Source organism: Quercus robur, chromosome 10 (genome assembly GCF_932294415.1).
Source record: "Quercus robur chromosome 10, dhQueRobu3.1, whole genome shotgun sequence".
NCBI lineage: Eukaryota > Viridiplantae > Streptophyta > Magnoliopsida > Fagales > Fagaceae > Quercus > Quercus robur.
In genome coordinates this window covers 39,461,786-39,486,126 of record NC_065543.1, presented here as the reverse complement: position 1 = coordinate 39,486,126, position 24,341 = coordinate 39,461,786, and the positions used below count along the sequence as shown (strand labels likewise).

Sequence of the window (24,341 nt, the reverse complement as noted above, 5' to 3'; positions counted from 1 at the left end):
TGATTCAAGCCATAGTCAAGTCTCGAAAAAAGCAAAACCCCAAAAGAAAAAAAAAAAGAAAAAAACATTCTTCAATCTTCAACTTTTTTTTTACATCATCATCAAAATCTAAGTCCTGGGTTAGAAAGATTTAGTGGGCATGAGCATAACTTTCAATCAAAGCTAAGCCCATTGCACACTACTTGGAATCTCAGCAAAATAGCAATGCAGCACTTGCACACACGCACAAAGTTTTCACCTTTTTATAAATTTTCATAAATGTACATGTATTTTATATTCTCTTATCTGACTCTTTCCTCAAAAAGATACTTGACTGTATCCACACACCTAAAACTCACTGAGAATGAGTAACTTATGTTAAAGGTAAAAATGATTTAAATCCACAGCTAAATTTAGCTGAACTTTTTTACAAAACCGACAAATCTGATACCGACCCATTTCACCCATTATGGTTTTCTTAGCATACGCCAAGATAAGGAAGTCACATAGTTCGTTCCTCACCTAGAAAAAGATCCACATTATTGGTCTGTGTGCTTTTTGTCTGAACGAAGTTGCTTGCTTCAGACTCCCAGTTCTGAGAGTTGAGTTTCACTGTTATCAATAATGGTGATTTTGATACATTTGAGGTTAGTCTACATCTGGGGTAGTCTTATTTTTCTTGAAATCCCATCTGGGTTGCTTTAAATGTAGTTTCTTTATGTGCCTGATATAGTGATTTCTTATGCATGTGTCTATGAGGAAAGCTAGTTTAAGAATCGAGCTATGGTGGTCTTTATTTCTTATTTGATTATATTGAAGTTGATTCTCATATTGGTTGTCCTTAACTATCCTAAATTGTATTTGGGTAGAGCTTTGGATTATGGTCCTTTTGCCTATGGTAGGTGAAAAGCATTTTTTTTTTTCCCTTGAAAAAAAAGAGAGAAGAAGTTGACAGAATTGCCTGTTAATGATGCTTTCTGAGTTTAAAGAACTGGTTTTGTTTAGTAATGGTGTTTCCACATTTCGTTATTTGTTATATATGAAAATAACACCAATATGTTGTGGTTATCGCACTTTCTCAGATACCATAACTCTTCTTCTGTTCTCAAAGCCCCTAACTTGGGTAAAGAAGCTGTTTTCTAATACTATTTATGGATCTAACAAGAATTTCTGATACAATACTAATTTCTATGTTCTTGATTTTAAACTTATCTTTTTCCAGTTTGTAGATGTTAGTTTTGGTTTCTTCTTCTTCTCTCTCTCTCGCACTCTCTATTATCTTTAAGGATTTTAGTATTTTACTAGTGTGAAATAAATGCTAGCTTTGAGACTTTCAAGTTCTTGATTGGCTGAAAAGATGAAGATGATTAGTGTAGTTTGGGCCAAATGGGAATTGCAAAGTCTGTAACTCTCTTCCCAACTGAGTTGAAAAATCTTTCCTGTATTGTAATTCATGTCTAGAAACATGTACTAGCTCTAGCACATTTTAGAAGATATGTTTCTTATTAAAAACTTTCTCGCTTTTTGTTGCAGTCAATTTCTGTAAGTTGAGGTGATTCTGAGGTAGTTGCAATGGATCTAACATTGGGATTCTGCCTCACCTTGTTTCTTGCCTTCGTTTCTCTTCCTGCGATTTTAGCTCAAGATATTGGAACTGCTAAAATTTTAGTGGATGGCACTAAAAGGGTAGCTGAAATTGATGATAATTTCATCTGTGCAACTATTGATTGGTGGCCTCGTAATAAGTGTGACTACAACCAATGTCCATGGGGGAATACATCTGTTATTAATTTGGTGAGGATTTAGAAACTTACCTCAGTATAAGACTAAATTAGCATTGAAAGACTGATATCATACTTTTTTCATTAAATTGCTGAAAAACAGTTAGGCAGTTTGAATCACTGCTCAGTGTGGTTTGGTTTTTTCAGGACTTATCTCATCCTTTACTTGCCAAGGCTATCCAAGGTTTGTCTGTCTGCTTCAATATGTATCCATATTTTGGAAATTTTCATGTCATTCAAGTATTATTTAGAGTGATAATGATAAACAAGAGCCTCTGCTTATATTATTGATATCTTGTTGGTATATTTTGATGGACAACATTATGTTACTCTTTTAATTTTGCTGGAATGATAGCTTTCAATCATTTGAGGATAAGAATTGGAGGTTCTTTGCAAGATCAAGTGGTGTACAACGTAGGAAATTTGAGGTATCCTTGCCATCCTTTTCGAAAGATGAAGGATGGGTTGTTTGGATTTTCAAAGGGATGTTTATACATGAGGAGGTGGGATGAGCTGAACCATTTTTTCAGTAAAACAGGGTAAGCTTTATGACATTCGAACATTTATATTCTAACCCCTCCCTCAACCCCCCCCCCCCCCCCCCACCCCAAAAAAAAAAGAAAAGATTTTTGGAATATTACATATCAACCTGAATTCTTAAAAAAGAAAAAGAAAAAGAATTACATACCAAAGTTTTGTCTATGTTTTGTCAACCCTAATAGTGACCGAAAAACCCTAGCTCTTTTCTACTTAAATTTTAATTCAAACATAATATGCAAAGTAGATGCCTTAAACTCGTGATCAATTCAAAATTGTTACATGCATCACAAAGTTATTTTGTCAATCTTAAACTGGATTTCCGTGTACGTAGATTGAGTACAATACATACAGAACATCAGTACAGATACTCCTTCCATTTTACCTTACCACCTAGGGAGTAAACTCTTTTTTAAATACTATCTTATTTTCCTTATGGAAATTCATTGAGAATGAATGCTAGGTTTCTATATCTCAAGTTTTAGTGTTTTACCATTCTCCCATGTTCTTTTCAGATTAAACATTTGTAAACATAATTCAAGTTTTTCCTGAAGTTTTCAAATTATTATGATCGTCTTTTGACTTCCACAAGATTTCCCTATGGTATTGAATTTATGAATTTGTTTTTAGAGGTATTTCAGGAAAAGGAAAATTTCGTCTTCTTCTTCTTCTTTTTTTGTTTGGTTTTTTCCTGTGTGTTGGGGGTGAGGGGGGTATGGTTTGCATGCTTACTTGTTATGTGAATCTTTCATTTGCAGGGTAATTGTGACATTTGGCTTGAATGCTCTCTATGGGAGGCACAAGCTTAAGGGGAATGCTTGGGGAGGAGATTGGGACTCTAGCAACGCCAGGAGTTTAATGAAGTATTCCATTTCAAAGGGATACCAGATAGATTCATGGGAATTGGGTATGGACTAATAGACAAAGCTCTTTATTGTTGCCATTATTTTGTTTCTCTTCATCACTATCCTTGCCTTTGCTACTGTAGGTAACGAGTTGACTGGAAATGGCATTGGTGCAAGTGTTGGTGCTGAACTGTATGGGAAAGACTTGATCAAGTTTAAAAGTTTTATGAATAACTTGTATCAGAAATCCAAATTGAAGCCTTCACTCATAGCACCTGGAGGTTTCTATGACCAAGAATGGTTCGCTAAACTTCTTCAGGTTTCAGGTTCAAATGTAGTCAATTTCGTGACTCATCATATATATAATTTAGGTGCAGGTATGTGACCATGGTACCAAACTTCTTTTAGTGTTGATACCTGTACATTTCACTACTGGTGATATTAAAAGCTCATTCTACACAATTTGCACTTGCATAATATTAAAAAATAGTTTAATTTGAAATGGATTGTGCATAGGAGAATTGTATGCAGAGGATATGTTCCAGTGTCTTTTTTTCCCATTAATTTTTCTCCGCTTGGAGTCAAAGTGTTGCATGTCAGCAACAAGGAATGGTTAAGAGCACGCAAAAAATTATTTGATGTGCAAATTAATGTTTTTTCTTTCGTTCTTATAAATTGTATCCTGACTGGAAATTGGTATGGAAGTTAAAACCCAACAAGGCAAAAAGACAACTATTAGTTTGTTTTGGTTTCATACATTGCTTTTGGTTGCTTAGGTCAAAAGCATTTTAATACCTCTGATTTCTGAATGATGTCTTTCTTATGGAAACAAATTAAAGTTTTCATACCCTGACACATGATTGTGCATGCACTCACATACACTTCCCCTTCCTATTTATTGGTGTGTCCATATCTGCTTTTATAGTTGCTCTCTCCATTTCAGGTAATGACCCCAGTCTTGTAAAGAAGATAATGGATCCCTCTTACTTAAGCGAGATATCAAAGACATTTAACAGTCTTCACCAAACTATTCAGCATAATGGTCCTTGGGCTTCTGCATGGGTTGGAGAATCTGGTGGTGCCTTTAACAGTGGTGGTCGCCATGTGTCTGACTCATTCATGGACAGCTTCTGGTAATCTTGGTCTCCTCATTACTTCCATCATTTAAAATTAAAAAAATTAAAAAAAAAAAAAAAAAACTTTAAGCATTTTATAGCCACAAAAAAAAAAAAAAAAAAAGAATTTACTACTCTTCCATCTTATCTCTTTCATTAATTCTGTAATGACTTATTTATATATGAATTTTTAGGTACTTAGATCAGCTTGGAATGGCATCCAAGTTCAATACTAAAGCATATTGCAGGCAGACTTTAGTTGGTGGGAATTATGGTCTCCTCAACACAGCCACATTTGTCCCCAGGCCTGATTACTACAGGCAAGATCATTGAAGTCTTATTTTTTGTTGGGGAAGGTCCTTGCAGGGCTGATCTAATTCATATCATTTCCTTTTGTTTGAAGCTTTTTTTTTTTTTTTTGAGTAGTGCACTTCTATGGCATCGACTTATGGGAAAAGGTGTTCTTGCTGTTAGTACTGGTGATTCACCATACCTACGCTCTTATGCCCACTGTTCAAAAGGAAGAGTAAGGCTTTATTATACGTTAACTTTGTCTCCAATCAAAGGAAATAATTTTGAGGCAATGTAGGAGTCTTAAGGCAATTTTGGACTAGGAGGTGTAGGTCTATCTTTATCATGGTCACATGTTTATAAGCATCATACTTTTATCATCCTTACTCCTGTGACCATCTAAACCCAGATCTTTAACATCAATATTTTCAGTGACACCCATGTTTTCTTAGGTCCCAACTTTTGCATGTTGATTACATAGGCTTCAATATTGTACTAACTAGGCTGATTTGTCAATACTTTAGCTTATTTTACTTGCATACATATGGCTTGGTCTATTTTCAACAGTTCTTTTTTAATCAACTAAAACAAAATTTGATTTTTGAAATGGTATTTCAATCTTCTCCCAATTCTCAAACCCCCCCACCCCAACCAAAAAAAAAAAAAGTCTTAAGACAGTTCTTTAGTATAGTTTCTTATTGCTCTTTTTATATCTTGTATTCCATGATCTTGCTATACTAATTTTGACAATTTTCATCACATTGTACAGGCGGGTATTACTTTGCTCCTGATTAATTTTAGCAATCAGACTAGGTTCGTCATCAATGTTGAAAATCTAATGCACGTCAATTTACCCGCAAATGGGAGAAAAATCCAAAGCCGAAATTCTTTCGTGCATAGTATTAAGAAAACGGTTGCTTGGGTTGGAAGCAAAGCTTCAGATGGACCATTGTACAGAGAGGAGTTTCACTTGACCCCCAAAGATGGGAATCTTCGAAGTGAAACCTCAGTTCTAAACGGAGTTCCATTAGTGCTTACAGATCATGGAGAAATCCCAAAATTGGCCCCTGTCCTCAATAATGTGCATTCTCCATTATATATTTCACCTTACTCCATTTCTTTCATAGTACTTCCCAACTTTGATGCTCCTGCTTGTGCATAATTCTCTCTTCACTCTTGACTCAGAGCTTTTGGTTCTGATGTCTTTAGTGTAAGTAGTAGTCTCTTCAATAAGAAATTTCTGATGTAATAAGATACTATTCATAATCTAGCTGATTTATAATCTTATTATTTTTTAATCAAAGTCCTGAGTTTTTGTAATGATTTCTGATGAACATATTTATCATTTAAATTTCTGCTTGCTAGTTTGTGTCATATCCTGAATCTTAACCTTTTCTTCTTGTGATTATTTTTCCCTTTTGGCTCAAATTCTCATTTAAAATGACATTCTTATCACAGATAACCTAGGAATTGTTTAAACCCACATCAGTGTTTTTGGATTGGATTGAGCAAAACCACAAGTTTGTGCTTAATCCCAGCAAGTACTATTTTCCATTCTATTTCCTCCTTCAATGAGGTTCTTTACTATGGAAAATTTTACAAGCATTCTTCCCTGAAATCTATCTTATATCTTCATAAAAAATAGTATTCTGTCAAGTTTGCCCATTTCTGACCAAGTCTTGATTGTTTGATCTCAACCATAAAATGTTAATGAATCCACTGAATGATAATATGATATTATTCTAGTAAAAAAGATTTATTCCTAAAATGCTGTGAATATCAGTTCTTTGCTATCATTTTTATTCAATACCTGGATTCGTTTAATTTCAACATGGCTGAGATCAATCACACACTTCTTGCCCATTCGTCATGTTAATAGGCTTAACACTTGACAGTTGACATGAGAAAGATGTGAACGCTTTACTCATAATTTATTAACTGTAAGTAGTGTAAAGAGAAAGTCCACGAGTGGACAACAAAATGTCTGTTATAATATTTTGGTAACACGATATTTTCAGTCGTTGTGAATCTAGGTACAATATTTTAAATTTTATTTATTTATTTTGACCTATGATGAGCTAACACCTCAATTTATTGTGAAAAATGTTGACAATTTGTTATGCCCATAAAAGAACTCTTGTCTCCCCCCCCCCCCCCCCCCCCAAAAAAAAAAAAAAAACTTATAACTTATCTGGCTGACACTTCTTCATATTTTTAATAGAGACATTAATGGTTCAAATTTCTCTTTAGGGTCCGTTTGGATACAACTTATTTTGCTGAAAACTGAAAATTGAAAACACTGTAGCAAAATAATTTTTAAATATGTGAAAAATTAATGTTCACTCTTTTTTTACTGTTCATATGCCTTGGTGTACTGTTTATGTCACCAGTCGCTAATCTTAAAAAAAAGAAAAAGAAAAAAAAGGAGAAAACGCACAAACATGGACGCAGAAACGTGGATCCAAGCTCCACCTTAGTCTCCCCTAACTATTGAATTATACAAAAAAAAAAAAATTGTGTCAATGAAGAATAATTCTTACAAAATCAATTAAGGAATTTCCTCTCTTTTCTATTACCGTTAGCATAGAAATCATTCTTCAATTGCCTTTGAAAAAGATTTAACTATGTCACAGATAAAAGCTTCTCTTCTTCTTTTTTTCTTCTTTTTTTTCCCCCCCAAAAAAAAAGAAAAAGGAAAAGAAAAGGCATTATTTTCTCATTGCTTTTCTTTCTCAATCAATATCCTAACTTAGTAACTCCCCCTTTTAAAATTCATTACATTTTATACCATAAACTATGAATCATGTTCTTTCTGAAAATTCAAATTTTAATGCATTTTTTTGTCAAGCTTTTAAGCTGTTTTGGGGAAAAGTTGAATTTCTAAATTGTGACAAATAGAAATTCTGAATCTGATTTTTTTCTTTTTATAAAAAAAAAAATTATTGTAATGTTGTCCCTTTAATAATTGGATTTTGTTCTCTTCTTCAAAAATAGTGTGCATTGTACTCTTTTATTGTTTTTAATAATTATTTTAAAAAAATTATTTGAGTTTTTTAATGTTACTCTTTTAATTTTAGGAACTGGTTTTGTAGTATTTAATTTGGTCAGTATAGCATTGTAATTATTAATGTGAGTAACATTGGCGTTGCTTTCCACTTCCTGTTTCTGTTACCTTTCTCAAAGACTATAAATATTCTTCTTCTAACTTATTTTTCAAAGCTCTAGCATGTCCTAGCTCCTATCCCTGGTTAGTTTTCTTTAATGGTTTCTGTTTCTAGCTTTTGTTCATATTTTTAGCCCTGGGATTTCTTTCAAACAAAAATTGTATCTAATTTTCTTTTACTCTTATTTATTTAGTTAAAATTAATTTTTTCTATCAATTTTAAATGTGAATCTCAAGTTATATGTTTTCACTTTGTAGATGTTACTCTCGGTTTGTACTTTTTTTTTTTTTCTCTCTTTTCTCTCTCTTTTCCTAGGGTCATGTTACAATGCTATATATATCTAAATTAATGTGCTTTAATACTTTCAAGGTATAAAATCTAGGCCATATGAATGTTAAATAAATGGCTATGAATCCTATGATCCTACCACCACATATGGTTCCTACTATGAGTTTACACATAGTTAGGGTGCTGCAAGATCATGGCCATACATTCAGTACTGTATAGTTGAGATTTTGACAACATGAATTGTGTTATACATGAACGTGGGAGGATGCAAATCCGACGAAATGACAATAGTAAATCCTATAGTTCCCTTAAACTGAGTTGAAATACTTTGATGTCATGTAATCCAATTCCATTAGCATGTAATAATGGTACCACACCTATGAAAATATGTTTCTGATTTATATGTTTTCTCTTTTTTTGTTTTGCAGTTAATTTGTATAAGTTGAGTTGGTGGTGAGGCTGTTGTCATTTATCCAACAATGGGATTCAGCCTCACCTTGTTTCTCATCCTGGTTTCTCTCCCTGTAATTTTGTCTCAAGAACTTAACTTTGCTAAAATTGTAGTTGATGGAACTACAGAGATAGCTGAAACTGATGATACTTACATTTGTGCAACTATTGATTGGTGGCCCAGTGATTTTTGTAGATACGGTTTTTGTACGTGGCAAAACGCATCTGCGATAACCATGGTGAGAATTTAGAAAACTTATATGTATATGTCCTCTCATCTTCATGTGTGTGACATGATTTGTATTGGTGAAATCTCAGCCATACACCAATAAAATTATTGTCATGATTTCACAGCAAAATTTTCAGACCCCTTTATGTAAAATTAAAGCCATCCATTTAACAAAGTATGGTTGATATTTCACCAACATGAGTCGTGTCTGTCATGAACATGAGAGAATCCAATATAAATCATCTTTCATTGAAGTATGGATTGGTTTTTTCAGGACTTATCTAATCCTTTACTTGCCAAGACAATTCAAGGTTTGTTTGTGTATACTTCAATAAGTTTGCATCATTTTAGAAGCTTTTCATGACATTCTAGTATCATTTAGAGTGATAAATGGCGATCTATATCTTTTAACATTAGCATCTTTGGGAAACACTTTTGACTTACAAAATAATCTTACTCTTTCAATGCGGGTGGATTGACAGCTTTTAAGCGTTTAAGGATTAGAGTTGGAGGTTCTCCGGAAGACCAAGTAATTTACGATGTAGGAAATCCAGGGAAACCTTGCTATCCATTTCAAAGAAAGGGAAACGGTTTGTTTGGATATACAACAGGATGTTTATCCATGAGCAGATGGGATGAGTTGAACCAGTTTTTCAGTAAGACAGGGTAAGATTCATGACATTCTTTAACACCTTTGGAATACAAAACTCTTTTTAAATGTTCTCTGATTGTCTTATGAGACTACGTCAAGATTGAAATTGTGCAATCGTGCTTCCATTATTGTGATTGTAGTTTGAACCTTTCCTTTGCAGGGCAGTTGTAACATTTGGCTTGAATGCTCTCAATGGGAGGCATAATCAAGGTATTCTCTGGCTAGGAGATTGGGACCCTAGTAATGCTGAGGCTCTAATCAAGTATACCATTTCAAAGGGATACCATATAGATTCATGGGAATTTGGTATGTACCAATAGACTAAGCTCTTTGTTATTGCTGTTATCTTTTTGTGCTTCACCTCTATCCTCACCCTGGCAAATGTAGGTAATGAGTTGAGTGGAAGTGGCATTGGTGCAAGAGTTGAAGCTGCACAGTATGCAAAAGATCTGATCATCCTTAAAAAAATTATGAACGAGTTGTACTGGAAATCCAGTTTCAAACCTAAACTTGTAGCCCCTGGAGGATTCTATGACAAGAACTGGTTTAATCGGCTTCTTCAGGATTCAGGTTCAGGCGTAGTCAATATTGTGACATATCATATTTACAATTTAGGCCCAGGTATGCAATCATGGTTCCAAAATTCTATTACCATTGATATATGCACTTACCACAGTTGATAATATACAAATCTTCTTATATAGCTTAGACGTAAAAAAATTAACTTTTTCAGAAAAATTTCTTTTCCCTGAAATTAAGACAGCCACAGTAAATGTTTAGAAGGCAATGAAACAGTAATTCAATGTATGCAATTCTTTTTAAATGAGCCCTCACAGGAAGGATACTGAGGATCAACTCAAAACTTTTCCACTTCTAACTCTTTATTATCCAATTTAGTAAGATAAGTGACATTTGACATAGCTCTATTCAGTTTATAGTAAGAACACAGACAAAGTTTTAGTCTTGTTTAGCCTTTGTTGAAGAGTGCTTTCAGCTGATACAACTCCTCTTCTTTTCAGCTAACGATCGCAATCTTGTAAATAAGATATTGGATCCATCTCACTTGAGCAACTCCATATTAGGCACATTCACAGATGTTGAACAAACGGTTCAAGAGCATGGTCCTTGGGCTTCTATATGGGTTGGAGAATCTGGTGGTGCCTTTGGTGGTGGTGCTCCTAATGTGTCTGACAGATTTGTGAATAGCTTCTGGTAATCTTGGTTGCCTCATTACTTGCATCATTTCCTCTTACCTGTTCTTTCATTTTGTCAGTGAAATAGAGACTAAATCTAAAATGTTTCTGTTTAATCAATTCTAGCATTGCTTTATTTTTTTTATGCATTTTAGGTACTTAGATCAGCTTGGAATGGCAGCTAAGCACAATACTAAGGTATATTGCAGGCAGTCGTTAGTTGGTGGCAACTACGCTCTCCTCAACAGAACCACATTTGAACCCAACCCTGATTACTACAGGCAAGAGCATGAAATTTTTATAAAACCTATAATGTAGAACATATATGTTGGTTTTTAAAAAAAATAAAAAGGACAGCCCTATCTAATTGAGCAGTGTTTTCTTATTATGAATTTCTTCTTCTGAGTAGTGCACTTCTGTGGCATCGACTTATGGGAACAGGTGTTCTTGAAGTTGATACTGATGCTTCTCCAGAATTACGTATTTATGCTCACTGCTCAAAAGGAAGAGTAAGGCTCTATATATGTTGATTTTGTTTTAAGTCATTAAGAAAATTTTAGGGACAGTGTTGGAGTCTCAAAACAATAGTTTCTTAATTTTGATCTTGAGAACAATAGGTTTATCTATAACATTCTGAGATGTTCAGAACCTCCAATTTTTTTTTAATCATTTTGAGTTGCTCCTGTGATCATTTACAGCTGATCAAGCTTTGGCATGAACATATACATCGGCCAACCCAATTTGTGTTGGGTTCCAACCATTGCATGTGCACCACATAGGTTTCATAATTGTACTAACTTGCATGATCTGTGTAGACTTCACCTTTGTGCTTCACATTTCAGACTAAGGTCACACCTAGATTATAGCACTCCAGGCATATATTAGATGTGGCTTGCTTTATGTCCAACATACATTATGAATCAATTATAATCAGATTTTTTGTATTGCCTAGCTGGAATGAGATTGAGGATTCAAGCATTGCATTTGATTTTAACATATCATGTTCCTAAAACTCTTTTAAGGCGACTAAACATATAAAAAGAAACATTATTTTGACACTAATAAATTTTCATATTGATATTTCTATTCCCTGGTCTTACCACAATAATTTAACTAATTGCCATTACCTTGTTACAGGGTGGTGTAACTTTGCTGCTGCTTAATTTGAGCAAGCAGTCTGAATTCATAATCACTGTCTACAACCGCGTGAACGTCAATATGCAGGGAAAGAAGAGCATTCTGCTAAAAAGGTCTTCCAAGTTTGGTCATAAACAAAAAAATTCAAGGGATAAAAAGAAGAAAGCTTCGGATGGACTATCATACAGAGAAGAGTACCACTTAACTCCGAAAGATGGGGACATTCAAAGCCAAACCTCGGTTCTAAATGGAAATCCATTGAATGTTACAAATGGAGAACTCCCAATATTGCACCCTGTCCTAAATGATGATAATTCTCCAATATATATCTTGCCTTTGTCCATTGCCTTCATAGTAATTCCCAACTTTGAGGCTCCTGCTTGTGCATAATTTTCATCTGCGCTCATGCTATGTTGTAATTACAGCAAATCATAGCCTCTGCAAAAATATGTTTCTGAGTGAATAAGATATGATATATCCTTTGCTGTTATTGCTCTGAAATGTTGCTAATACCCGTGTAGACATTGCTTATTTATTTTATTTTTAATCTTTTCCAATCCTTTTTGTCCTAGTAACTTGATTTGATATTGTTTATCAATTGTAAAATATTGTTGACAATGTGTATATCTGCAATGTACACCACTTCACTTAAGCTGGATCAAATTAGCAAGTGCAATATAATCCTATTTTTATGATAATTGGATTCTCTACAAGTAAAATTAATATGTATGATACCCCAATAGCTTTTTTGTTTTCTTATTTCTTCCTAGTTATGTTAAACACAGGATCCCCACTACAAGTTGTAAACAGTTATTGCATTCAAGTAGTAAGAACTAAACAAGTAAACAATACTAGGAAAAAATTGCAAAATGGGAGAAGGTAATGAATTTAAAGCATGCCTTACAAAACTTGCAAAGCAATGGTAGGGATACCAAAAATTTTATTACATGAATATTACAAATTAGGATACAGCTTGTGTTCATTGCTTTTTTGCACTTGACATGCTAAGATGTGAACATGAGTCCAAATCGTATTGTGTCCAATACAAAAAGGGAATGGACACAAGCTTCACCCTACAAATTAGTATGACACTAATTACAAAAAAGTAATTTAAACATTTATCATTTTATGGAAATGACACCAATTGTATTTATTATCACGTTAGTTTGTAAATCTTTTGCAGTAAAATTGATAATAACTTTAGTATTTTCCCAAGTTAATTGGGATAGGAGATTGAAAAATGTCCGATAAAGTTGGTATTAAAATGAAAAAAAAAAGGGATCACTTTTGAATCTTTATTATTATCTCATTTCTTTTGGTTAGTCTTTTTTTACTCAGTATATGGAATGGTAAGTCTCATGCAATCATGCACAAGTACAAATTGAAGCTTAAAAAAGAAAATTATATAATATATCTGATATATGCATTAGATGTCACATAATTGGTGTAGAGCTCCCACACCCAGAAAACCTCACATATTTTCAGACATCCAACACATGTATAATATCCATGAGATACATTTTTATAAGATACATTCTTCTTTTTTCTCTGTTTTTTTTTTTTTTTTTTAATTTTTTTAATTTATTTATAGGTAAATAGTGACGGAAAAGAGAAGTGAGATTTAAACCACAGACATGAGACTACAAATAATGTTATTACTACTGCATTACCATTAGAACCCCATATAATACTTATGTTAAGAACACCCACATCACGCAAAAATAAAGAATGATAAAGATGTATCTAAAGTTATTCTTTTTGGATCTAACACAAGATGATGACTAGCACAATGTTATATAAAGTAGCCCAACTAGCATCTTTTAATATTTCTAACAAAGACGCCAAAGATTCTCGATCAATTGAACTTGCAGTTGAGATTACAGAAACTTGGTTTTCTTCAACAAATCTTAGACTTTCGTCTTGTACTTATAAATATACATCAAAACCTCAATAAGACTCAACTTTTTTTTTTTTTTTTTGGTCATATACACCTTAACAAATCAAAGAAGTTTTCAAAACGAAGTTATTTACAAATTTACACAATTGAAACTAGTTCCAAGCAAAAATCACCATATGGGCCTTTACTTTGGAGATATAAAAGTGGGCTAGGCCCAATCTAAGCAAAACTAAACTAAGGAGAGATTCTAATTCTAATCATCTTACATTCAATTTCAAGCAAATGTTTCAGCCACAAGCCTAAGAGAGAGTCCAGACTTTTTAGATTATAATCATAAACCTCTCTCTCTCTCTCTCTCAGTCTTCCTCGTTAAAATCTTCAAACCCAACATAGAAATGGCTAAGGTTGTTCCAACAAGGTCGGAGGTTCTGTTTCTATTTCGGTCTCTCCTACGTACGGCCAGGCAGTTCAGCGACTACAACATCAGGGAATACACCAAGCGCCGAACCATTGATGGGTTCCGCCAGAATCGGACTCTATCCGACCCGGATTCGATTGCCTTGGCTTTCTCACACGGAGAGGCCCAGCTCGAAGTTGCGAAGAGACAGGCTGTGGTGTACTCTCTCTATGCTCCAAAGGTCAAGAGCATCATGGACCTCAAACCCTGTAACTCAATATAGATTATGTTTCTTATTTATTTATTTATTTTTTTTTGTTGAAGTTTTTGTTGCGGCAAAAAGTGTTTTGTTTCTCTAATTATTCTTGTTGTTATAGAGCAAGGATTTTGAATTTTTGGATATTGGGTTTTTATTGAGTAATTGTTATTTGCTATGATTTCAAGGCTTTGATGGGTTTATCTTATTTTGCTTGATTCTGTGACTGATGTTGGTGATTGAGGGATTTATGGGTTCTTTTGGTGAGTTGTTTATAATTGGTTTTGAGGGTTTCTTTGATGGGTTTTGGATTTTATGATTGAGTTTTAAGGATTTTGAGGAATGCCCATATAGGAAACGTTGGGCAATTGATGCTAAAGTGAGAAAGAATTGGTTTAGTGTTGGTGCTGTGTTTTTGGGATTGGTGTTTAGATTAGGATACTTACCTGTGTGGTAGTTGTGAAATTTAATAGGTTGTTGAATATTTGGCTTGTGAAATGTGTAAGCGAAATAATCAAGTTTGCATTTTGTTTGTTGATAAGCTTGTGTGAAGTGAGAAATGTTTGAGGTGATATTGTTGATTTGTTGTGGTTCAACTATCAGTGTGAATTATAGAAGTTTTGAGCCAACTGTTTACTGAAAAAGAAATACATTGTTTTTGACTTGGTAATGTTTTCCTCATGATGTGTTGGACTAATTGGGTTAATAGTAGTGGATGCTGAACTCTTGAGGGTAAGGGATTAGGCTCTGAAGCTGGTGGTTTCAATTCAGTTATATTGGCAGACTCAGCTTGGACAAGTCAAATACTTGAGTTGTCTTGTGATATATCATTCATTGCTAGTCTGCACATACAATGCGTTTGACACTTGACAGGCAGTGCATTGAAGGATGCACAGCTACTTGAGAGACTTACTATTTATACAGACTGTTTCTGTTTGTGGTTGAGCAATGTAAATGCAGCTCATACATGAAAAGAGATAAAACAGGCCATGTAGGTTGAGACTCATATTGGTTCCTGTGAGGGACCTATAAAAAAAAAGATAAGATCACATAGGGGATATGGTTGGGTGTGAATACTTGAGGATGTGAGGACTAGGATGAGGATTTTAGGGCATGGTGGGTTCAGACATGGCTAGGCAGAATGTATGTGTGGTTTGAGGTGGGTTTTTGAAGGGAAAATGCTTCAGGGTTGATGTGATGCAATTAGGGTTCTTAGATAGTAAGGATAGAATGGTTGGTGGTGGTTTTAGAATGGATTTATGAATGTGATGAATGATGAGAATGAAAGCGTGTGACTTCTTCGAGAGAGTAACCTTCTCCAAGTGAGACTACTTCTAGGGAGTCTCTTACCTCTTAACTCATTCTAACCTATCTATTAGTAACTAACTAATAACTAGCAATCCTAATCATGTTCAACATCTGAATTCATATCCACCTAAGCCTTGGGTTGCTCAATCAAGGTTGATACATGTGCATGGGAATATGAGGGAGCTGGGAATTTTTCTGATAGGGGATCATAGTGGTTTTCCAAGTTCGAAGTACCATTTGTACAAATAAGAATCCCCTTTGTTACATGATTTCTTCTTCATAGATAGATATAGGATGTATGGAGCAATTACTTAGAAGTACATTTTGTGCAACAGCCATTCCTATTTGATAGAAAAGGATCCCATGATCATGATCCGATCTTACCTAGGATCGCAAATCCCAAGTTTGTCTATGAAGAGCAGATCTAATTATATTAGTGTCTATAATTAATTTCTTCTGTGTAATACCAATTAAAGTATTTTAAAAAATGGATTGAAACTAAAATGAAAAGAATGAATGCTTCTTTTTTTTTTTTTTTTTTTTTTTCAATAGAGAGATTATATCTTGTAGATTTTTTTTTTTTTTTTGTCAATCAATCTTTCTTTTTATCCCGTTTTGTACTTCTTAATTACCAAATGATTGGGATGCTTATAACAGATGTTCCAATATTTTCTTGTCATTTATTTATCCACACCTTTCTTTTTATTAAAAAAAAGAGAGACGAGGTGCCCTAAAATAGAAATAAATAATTGTTCCGATTGAACCTTCGTTTCTACCTCTAACGGATTAAACCATTAATATTAATTTCAATACGAGTCAAAGGAATAGCACCATGGCCTTTGATTTCCATATAAAGGACACAACGAGCATAAATACCCTATTTCACTTCTATTCTGATGGATTGGACTCAGGTCCCAGAAGTGCATGATAAATACCACCAAAGCCCAATATTGCGGAGGAAATTAAGTACAACGACCTATTAGATCATGTACTTAGGCATTGTGATGCAATCATATCACACCTCAACTGGGCAATCTTTCTTTATTCTAATATAAAATAGAAAATCTATATTCTGATATGATATATATAATATAATAGGTATGCTCTGGGATGGAAATATGAAGTAGTGTCAAACCAAAATACCCAACAAGCGTTAGCTCTCACTGAAAAGGAGGTGAAACAAAAACAACAATTGGAGCAGAGAATGCGATTGCATTATAAGGTCGCAATTGAACAGATCAAGCAAGTTCAAATTGACGTAACATGAAACCTATTAGTCCGAAAGCATTGTGGAGAGCAACAAAAGTCCACAAATTGCCTAATTGACACTAACGAGTAAGATCTCCTTATGCTTCTGGACCCCATAGTAACAACAAAGAGTGTGTTAAACTATTAGTAGGAGTAGAAACTGCCGTGGTTAAGAGGCCAATCTAGCAGCAATAACGGAAGCGGCAGAAATTAATGGATTCATGATAAGTTCCTCACACCAAAATAAGTAAATAGTTAATGATACAATCAACCAATAAATTGACTTAATTATTCCATTGCTAAGATCTATATAGTCGAACAAAATAAGAACTCGGAATTGAAGTAATAATATTATTATTGAATCATCAGAACGGCTTTGATATTTCTTTTTTAGTTTTTATTCACAGAATTTTTGCAAATCCATACCATTCCTTTTGAATTTTTCGTTTTTCCTTATTTTCTCGATTGAATCTCTTTATTCAATAGTCACTTTATTTTAGTCCACTGTAAGCCTTTCCTCGTTTGAACCTTGCCCTTAACTTTAAGGCTATGCCATCCTAAGGTGCTACTAAATGGAAGGATCTTATCAACATTCATGAATGAGAAATCATAGATTGAACTGCTGAATCGGATAAATTGGGTGCTATCATATAGCTTTGTATCGGTTAAGTTCACGAGTTGGAGATAAGCGGACTCGAACCGCTAACATCTACCATAGGGTAAACCGCCGTCTATTAGGCCCCTGACTGATTCTACCATAGAGGCCAACGATAGCACCCAACACGAATACAGTTTACAACTTTCATCATACTATGCTCTCCAAAGAGCAACTCTTCTCAAAATCTCAAACCATATGCTAAAAAAAAAAAAATTTCAAACCAAACTCGAGTTTAAAATCATGTTTAGTACTTTTAATTAAAGAATGAGGTACTCTTATTTTTATTTTATTTTTTATTTTTTTATTTTTTCAGCTTTTTGTGCTTTCCTAACTGATTAGTATAATCTGTTGGCATACTTTTTCAATCTCTGTTTTCAGTGTCCTCTGTTTGCATTATTAGAATTTATATAAGGTCTTAGATGCCTGTTGCTGCAATTGCGGAAGGTTCTTAGGACAATAGCAGTTTGATGGAAGATTTAAAAAAAAAAAAAAAAATCAAAAAATTTAAGTTATTTGATTGACTGAAATCTTGTAATGGTCAGCCCAGTTTCAGAAATCGAATTGAATTAATGTTACCTTTCTGGATTTCTATTTCTTAACATTGACTGGAAGAGATCTGCAGTATGTTATTGACAACTTATCAAAGACTGATAATTCAGGAATAGAAGGGTTTCTGCTTGACTAGAGACCCCAGGAGGCATATACCAGGCCTTTGGATTATTCATTTATTAAAAAAAATAATGACATTTTGCTTCTCTTATGCTTCAATGCGTTTGATATTGTAAGAGGGGAAGGTCTTACAACCCCCCTCCCTCCAAAAAAAATCAATAAATAAGAACAGCTTCTTTTGGCTGCCCTTCGAGTTTCAACACAGAGGACACGGTTTTGCTTTTCTGAAGTCATGAATATTTCGTTTATCAAAAAAAAAAAAAAAGTCATGAATATTTCCACTTTTGATCATATGGCACTTAAGAACTTTTACACAAGTGTGGTTCCTGGTGAATGGTGATTTTGCTGGCATAATCCCAGCAAGTCTACATTTAAAAATAAAACATTCCCAACACAAGGTAAAAAAAAAAAAAAAAAAAAAAAAAAAAAAAAAAAAAAAAAAAAAAAAAGAGGAAGAAGAAGAAGAAGAAGAAGAAGAAGAAAAAGAAAAAGAAAAAAAGAAAAGAAAAGAAAAAAAAGGCATTAGCAGTAAAAATGTGCCAGACCTAATGAATGATTTAAAGCTCTGTAAAATCCTGCTATAAATGTGTGTAAACAAAACAAGAAACATATACACCAAAGATTGTTTAATCCATGCCCATAACCGTGCATAAGAAAAACAATGAGAGAATTTTGGCCCCGGCCAACAGTGTTGGAAGCTAGTATTAGCAGCGCAAATCTGATGTTCCCGCACTCTACTTTCCAAGTAAACGACGAGCACGTCGATTAGCATCTTTCACACGCATGTCTACCACATCAACATCATCATAGAAATGATCCAGAGACTTGTTCTGCCTGTTGTAATCATGAGCAATAATAATAATTAGATCTATTCCGGTAAACCAGAAAGTAGAAGATGATTGAAATATAAATTGACAGTTTCAAGAATGTAGCATCCCAACTTTGTTTATTAATAACAAGAGGAAGGGGGGATGTGAACTAGGTTTTTGGGACTCCCATGTAAATGAATCCACATTACCAACCTTTCAATTTCAGACCCCATGTCAATAGCCATATCCTTCAGCTCTCCCAATATGCTACTTATATCAGACAGTGCATCATCCTGCTTTGCCTTCTCCACCTGTAATAGAGATGATGAGATTGAATGACATACATATACCAAGAAAACAACTAATAGTCCAAGCGTGGTTAAGCACAGTTCTTTTTGCTTCGGGTCGGAGGAGAATCCAGAACCAAACTAGAGTTGGTCGGGAATCACATTGAACTCACCAAAAGGACAAAGACAAGAAATTTAGCTAAGTTTGGTTTGGTTCTGTTTGTTTGATCAGCTAGGGCTACCTAGAGTCATGGCTTGAATTGAAATAGATCTCACACAAATAACCAACCAAATATTCAATTTCTCCCCTTTTCACTTGAGTCAACTATGACATATATATATATATATATATATTTTTTTTTTTTAATTATGAGCAATTGCATATACGATCACTTCAATGGATCTGACATGATTTCAAAAACCAAAACGATGTATGTTCACAAGTGAAAATTTTCAAATGAATACATAGAGGTTGTTTTAATAGGTTGTTTCACTTTCTATGGTTACTGAACCAAGGCCAAATCAAACAGATGGTGCCTCAAAAACAAATCCACCTCAATAAGGCTGGTTTGAACTGGTTCAACCCTTTGGTTGGGTTCCTTGTGCACCTCTAACAAAATGGAGTAAATTTGTTTCATGTTGTATTTGAAAACCAGTATATCATTGCTTAATTGATAAAAAAGAAATACGAACCTCAACTGTCTGAAAAGCATTTGTGGGTTCAGATGGTGTGGTTAGTGTGTTTGATCGTCCCTTGGCTGCAGAAGTCAATCCTAACTTCTCCTTCTGCTCCAAGTGGTTACCATTTCTTCTGGATGGATCATCTGCATAACCAAGTATATCACACATGAAGAAAACAAAACAAAAGAAGACAAAGAAAAAGTAAAGTGTGCACAAAGTTGCAAGGCAAAGATGGCTCTGTCCTCGCCAGTCTTTTTTGTGATTTCCAAAACCAATATAATATTTGATATTTTAAAGGGGAAAATGACAACCGAGTCTTGGAGTGAGAAAGAAAATTTACCTCGTGTAATCAAAGGGCCTGTTATCTGGCGTGTCTTCTTTGGCTTCCAAGTCTTAGAGAAGATACCTCCAAGATTTCCCAGAAGCTTCTCACCCTGAAATCAGCAAAACATTATTTAAACAGTCTTTCACTTCAGAAGATCAAGCAAAAAAGCCCAGGCAACAACAGCTTCAAAACCAGAGGACTTATGGTAGTTGCCATAAGAGGATTGCAATCTAAGAAGTATGGAAACATGCAGAACACGGCAACACAGCATTCTTGAAAAATTAAAAAACATGGTGGGGATATGACAATTAATTAATTAATATGTATCTTTAGGTGTATTTTATTTATTTATAGCCATATTTATGTTTATTTTAATTTTTCAACATAAATCAAAACTATCAAAACTTTAGAAACAAGTCTATAATTAAATACATGTTTTTAAAATTAAGAAAAAAAAAATTTATATGTTCCTCCCAACACTCTTGAAGAAACCATGCAAAAGTGTCTCCAGCATGTCCATGTTGAACAGGAACATGCTGGAGATTTAGGAGTGACCATGCTTCTTACATTGCAATGCCAAAAGATGCAATATTTCCTAGGTCAAGACTCGAGAGAATATACTACTGAGAAACTGAGCACTATAAGTTATATGTCTTGACATTCTTAATCTGATTTTCCATTTTTTCTTGTTAAGAAATAAATTTTCGATTAGCAATACTTTGTGTCTACTTTTGCAATTCCAGGAAGACATGAAAATAATCCATGATTAAAAACTCCACGACCATGAAAATAATCTCTCTCTCTCTCTCTCTCTCTCTCTCTCTCTCGGGCTGGGGGGGGGGGGGGGTGGTAATTGCTCAAACAGATAACAATATAGAATTAAAAAATGTGTCTCCAAGAGGCAAAACAGTAATTCATCAACAATATTAGATATTCTAAAGATGACATAACATTACCTACTCCATCTATTATCTTAAAAGCACCAACTCCATCAAGACATAACTAATCACTTTTTTGTTCAAACATTTATCTCAATGCCTACAGAATATACAATTCTATTTTCTACTAAAAATTTAGATGTGCTGCTAGATGTGGGGGGAGGGAACAGCATCATAATGACAACAATGTGGCGGTGGTGCAGGTAGAGAGTGAAGCAGTAGATTAGTTCTGGAGATAATGGTAGGGTGGTTGTACAATTCTAGATACAGATGGCACAGCACCAGGTTAGAGATCCACAGAACTCATTGATCACGTTTCCTTGCAGTTCTTTCTCATTGTTTTGTCCCATATAACAATATTAGAGAATGTAGTATGTATATTAGTTTTGTTGGATAAGAGTGGTGGGACTAAAACGCTTGGTAAATTTCATTGTGTTGATATTTTGAGTTTGTGTGTGTCAAAAAAAGCTTGCTTCTTTATTAAAAAGGTTAAAACCAAAACTAATAAAGCTATGACTCCTTTGATTATGAAAATAGGATCAGGATTGAAACCATATAAAGAAAACCTATTTTCCCATGGGGTAGAGACACTCGTAATCAAATTTCTAAAGCATGCAACTGATATCCTAAATCAATGACTCTCTACATGCTATTACAAAAGTTCAATTAAGCATATATGTGCCATAATCAAAGACAAAGTGATTTTCAACTTGTAAAAGTCTAAAAGAGAGAATTATTCAAAATTTACATATAACAAAGGACCTAAAGATGCTATTGCAAAGCCCATAAATTTCAAGAGAAGTGTCAATGAAGGAGAAGCATTGACCATAAGGTAATAAAACATAAGTGAAACATATATTTTAAATATTAAAGCAGGTATCCTCAATTTGGAAAATAAGAACCTTACCCTACTAAGATCGTGATCAATGTCAGCAGCGACCATGTGGGTCCTGGTAATTTGCTCACCCTGCTGGTGCAAGCTGACCAAAGTTTGTGTAGCATCTTCTCTCATGTCCTCTGCTATCTTCAGGCAGCTTTTGACTGTCTTTGTAGTCTCCTCAGACTTGTAGACAGCATAGTTCTCCAGTTCCTGCACTGACTGGTTCTCTAATCCACCAGAGTCACGGAAATCATTTTTGTAATTCTTTCTAGCTGTTGAAGCAGGCACATTTGAATACAAAGAAGAGGAGGTTGTTTTCCCCTCATCATCATCAAAAGGGTTAGTGCCAAAATTTGGTGTAACTAGGGCAGGCTCAGGAGAAGTCTTCCTTGAAGAATTATGTTTTTGCTTATGATCATGTTTTTGCTTATGATCAATCTCATTGTCAAAAGGGTTCGAGCTAGCTTGAACAGGATATCCAGGATCAACTGAGTTATGTTTAGCAACCTTCAAAGGAGATTTCCTTAAACCAAACATTTTCAAATGAAGATTATGCACAATCTAGTCAGAAAGATGGTGGCGTACAAGATATTGCAAATGAAACCACGATACTACTGAACTGTACACAGATCAACAATGTTCCTGCAGAAGTAAACAAAAGAAAATACATATGAGATTGTACCAGTAATTATAAAGAGAAACAATCAAAAGCCAACAAGCCAATTTCAGAAAGCATTCAGTGTAAATACATCTAGCCTTCAAGACTAAAGGACAGCCTAACAGTATTAATATAGCTGAGGAAAAACTTTAAACAATAGTCCAAAACTGAAAGGTTCAATGAGGAAAAATATATAATAAAATAAACACAAAGGAGCAATATAACTAAGGTTTATTCATCACCATGATGCAGGAAAGTTAGATATAAAAGTAGGAGACTCATAAAGCATGTCCAAAATTCCTATATCAAGAGGGAATACAACCAAGGCAATCATAAAAAGTTAATCATATTCCTTTCGTTTTCTATTTCACATTCTTGCAAAGAAAAGATACTGTTGGACACTTTGACTACAAACTAAATAGAACAAAAGGAAAAAGAAAATTAATTTTTGATGAGTAAATATAAAGACTACAAGAATCCTAAACAAAAAGAGAATAAATTTTAAAAAATTAAAACACACATAAAGAATCAAGATACCCATATTCTCTGCTAGGTTCCAAGAAAAGTGAAGGGGAAAAAAATTTCTTGAGTCTAAAATTAGTCATCATTCAAGAACCCAACAAAGTAAAACCTCATCTAAGATGAGCCTAAGGCAGCAATTGGATTTGGTTGACTTGACTCTCATTCTCTAACAACCAAAACAACAATTTCTTTTGTACTTAACTTCAAAATTTTCATTTTCATTTTCTTTTCCTCCAATTTCTCACCAACCAAACATAGGATTACAGAAAAATTAAAAACAGAACACAACCCATCAAAGATATTGATTAAAAAAAAAAAAAAGTACCTGAATTTCAGAAATGAGAGTTGAAATACAATTCTACTTTGGGATCATAAAGACATACACGCTAAGTAAAACTAAAAAATGGGTCTCGTTTTTATAGCCTTAAAGAACAAGAAACAGGAAAGCACATATACAAGTGGAGTTGGTTGACCGTACGCTAATAATAAGAAAGATAAAAGAGAAATTAAAGAAAACCCAGATAGATAAAAAGATTTTAACGAAGACCCAGAAACAGAATCAAAAGAGACAAGTTGAATTTCTATTGAGGAAGACAAGTAGATAAGGGAACACAATCTGGGTACCTCAGAAAAAAAGTTCCACCAAATCAAAGATACAATCTTGCAACAATGAAGAGTTGTGGTTTGCGCACACACACACACCCAATATATTCTAGAGAGAGAGAGAAAGAGACGGCTGGACTGGTTCAAATGAAGGACTTTAGCAAAGCATGTTGTGCAGAGTCTGCACACACACAAACGCAAACACAAACGCAATAACGACTCAAATCGCGTGAGTCTAGAAACTATAAAGTCTACAGTTGGGAATTTGGAAACTGGCACGAAAGCGCATTTAACATTTAAAACCGAGTAAAGACTAAACTCACTGTTTTTGTCTATCTATTATAAAAAATAATAATAAAATAAAAAGTCACTGTAGAGGTGTTTTTCACTTCTCTCTCAGTTTTTTTTTTTTTTTTTTTTTTTTTTTTAAATAAAAAAAATTTCGATAATCATATGGACACTCAATTATGTAAATTTTTTTTATATATTTTATTTGTATAATAAAAATGGTGCAATTAATGTTATTTATGTAATCACGTTCTGA

General features: G+C 34.0%; 4 protein-coding genes across 6 annotated transcripts; 3 read left to right on the top strand and 1 right to left on the bottom strand.

The window, feature by feature from the left end:
* The first annotated feature begins 373 nt into the window (after window positions 1-373).
* Window positions 374-5,922, top strand: LOC126704417 (heparanase-like protein 1). Of its 2 annotated transcripts, none has more exons than XM_050403428.1 (10): window positions 374-626; window positions 1,513-1,773; window positions 1,908-1,944; window positions 2,116-2,299; window positions 3,056-3,204; window positions 3,286-3,519; window positions 4,086-4,275; window positions 4,452-4,577; window positions 4,684-4,783; window positions 5,318-5,922. In XM_050403428.1, exons 2-10 carry the CDS (start codon window positions 1,552-1,554, stop codon window positions 5,708-5,710), a joined length of 1,635 nt encoding a protein of 544 aa, XP_050259385.1. In that variant the 5' UTR covers window positions 374-626; window positions 1,513-1,551; the 3' UTR covers window positions 5,711-5,922. The 2 variants fall into 2 exon arrangements, with proteins under 2 accessions (XP_050259385.1, XP_050259386.1); XM_050403429.1 differs by lacking the exon at window positions 374-626 and adding an exon at window positions 706-877.
* Window positions 5,923-8,445: 2,523 nt separating this feature from the next.
* LOC126704418 (heparanase-like protein 1) lies at window positions 8,446-12,179 on the top strand. Its single transcript, XM_050403430.1, has 9 exons — window positions 8,446-8,689; window positions 8,954-8,990; window positions 9,162-9,345; window positions 9,492-9,637; window positions 9,719-9,952; window positions 10,351-10,543; window positions 10,680-10,805; window positions 10,934-11,033; window positions 11,662-12,179. Exons 1-9 carry the CDS (start codon window positions 8,480-8,482, stop codon window positions 12,049-12,051), a joined length of 1,620 nt encoding a protein of 539 aa, XP_050259387.1. The 5' UTR covers window positions 8,446-8,479; the 3' UTR covers window positions 12,052-12,179.
* Window positions 12,180-13,831: 1,652 nt separating this feature from the next.
* On the top strand, window positions 13,832-14,392 carry LOC126703104 (uncharacterized). Its single transcript, XM_050402017.1, has one exon. It carries the CDS (start codon window positions 13,954-13,956, stop codon window positions 14,236-14,238), a length of 285 nt encoding a protein of 94 aa, XP_050257974.1. The 5' UTR covers window positions 13,832-13,953; the 3' UTR covers window positions 14,239-14,392.
* A 4,224-nt stretch (window positions 14,393-18,616) lies between these two features.
* On the bottom strand, window positions 18,617-24,070 carry LOC126701879 (SNAP25 homologous protein SNAP33-like). 2 transcript variants are annotated; one of them, XM_050400302.1, is made up of 6 exons: window positions 23,819-24,070; window positions 22,042-22,656; window positions 20,212-20,305; window positions 19,884-20,014; window positions 19,117-19,214; window positions 18,617-18,928 (listed from the first exon to the last, which is right to left on the bottom strand). In XM_050400302.1, exons 2-6 carry the CDS (start codon window positions 22,549-22,551, stop codon window positions 18,829-18,831), a joined length of 933 nt encoding a protein of 310 aa, XP_050256259.1. In that variant the 5' UTR covers window positions 22,552-22,656; window positions 23,819-24,070; the 3' UTR covers window positions 18,617-18,828. The 2 variants fall into 2 exon arrangements, with proteins under 2 accessions (XP_050256259.1, XP_050256261.1); XM_050400304.1 differs by lacking the exon at window positions 23,819-24,070 and adding an exon at window positions 23,520-23,776.
* Between the last annotated feature and the right edge of the window lie 271 nt (window positions 24,071-24,341).

Coding starts and splice junctions, on each gene's coding strand:
- LOC126704417 (XM_050403428.1), top strand. CDS start 1,552: ATGGATCTAACATTGGGATTCTGCCTCACCTTGTTTCTTGCCTTCGTT. Junction 1,945..2,115: donor ACTTGCCAAGGCTATCCAAG/GTTTGTCTGTCT, acceptor CTGGAATGATAG/CTTTCAATCATTTGAGGATA. Junction 2,300..3,055: donor CATTTTTTCAGTAAAACAGG/GTAAGCTTTATG, acceptor TTTCATTTGCAG/GGTAATTGTGACATTTGGCT.
- LOC126704418 (XM_050403430.1), top strand. CDS start 8,480: ATGGGATTCAGCCTCACCTTGTTTCTCATCCTGGTTTCTCTCCCTGTA. Junction 8,991..9,161: donor ACTTGCCAAGACAATTCAAG/GTTTGTTTGTGT, acceptor GTGGATTGACAG/CTTTTAAGCGTTTAAGGATT. Junction 9,346..9,491: donor CAGTTTTTCAGTAAGACAGG/GTAAGATTCATG, acceptor TTTCCTTTGCAG/GGCAGTTGTAACATTTGGCT.
- LOC126703104 (XM_050402017.1), top strand. CDS start 13,954: ATGGCTAAGGTTGTTCCAACAAGGTCGGAGGTTCTGTTTCTATTTCGG.
- LOC126701879 (XM_050400302.1), bottom strand. CDS start 22,551: ATGTTTGGTTTAAGGAAATCTCCTTTGAAGGTTGCTAAACATAACTCA. Junction 19,215..19,883: donor ATGCTTTTCAGACAGTTGAG/GTTCGTATTTCT, acceptor TCTCTATTACAG/GTGGAGAAGGCAAAGCAGGA. Junction 18,929..19,116: donor ATGGGGTCTGAAATTGAAAG/GTTGGTAATGTG, acceptor TGATTACAACAG/GCAGAACAAGTCTCTGGATC.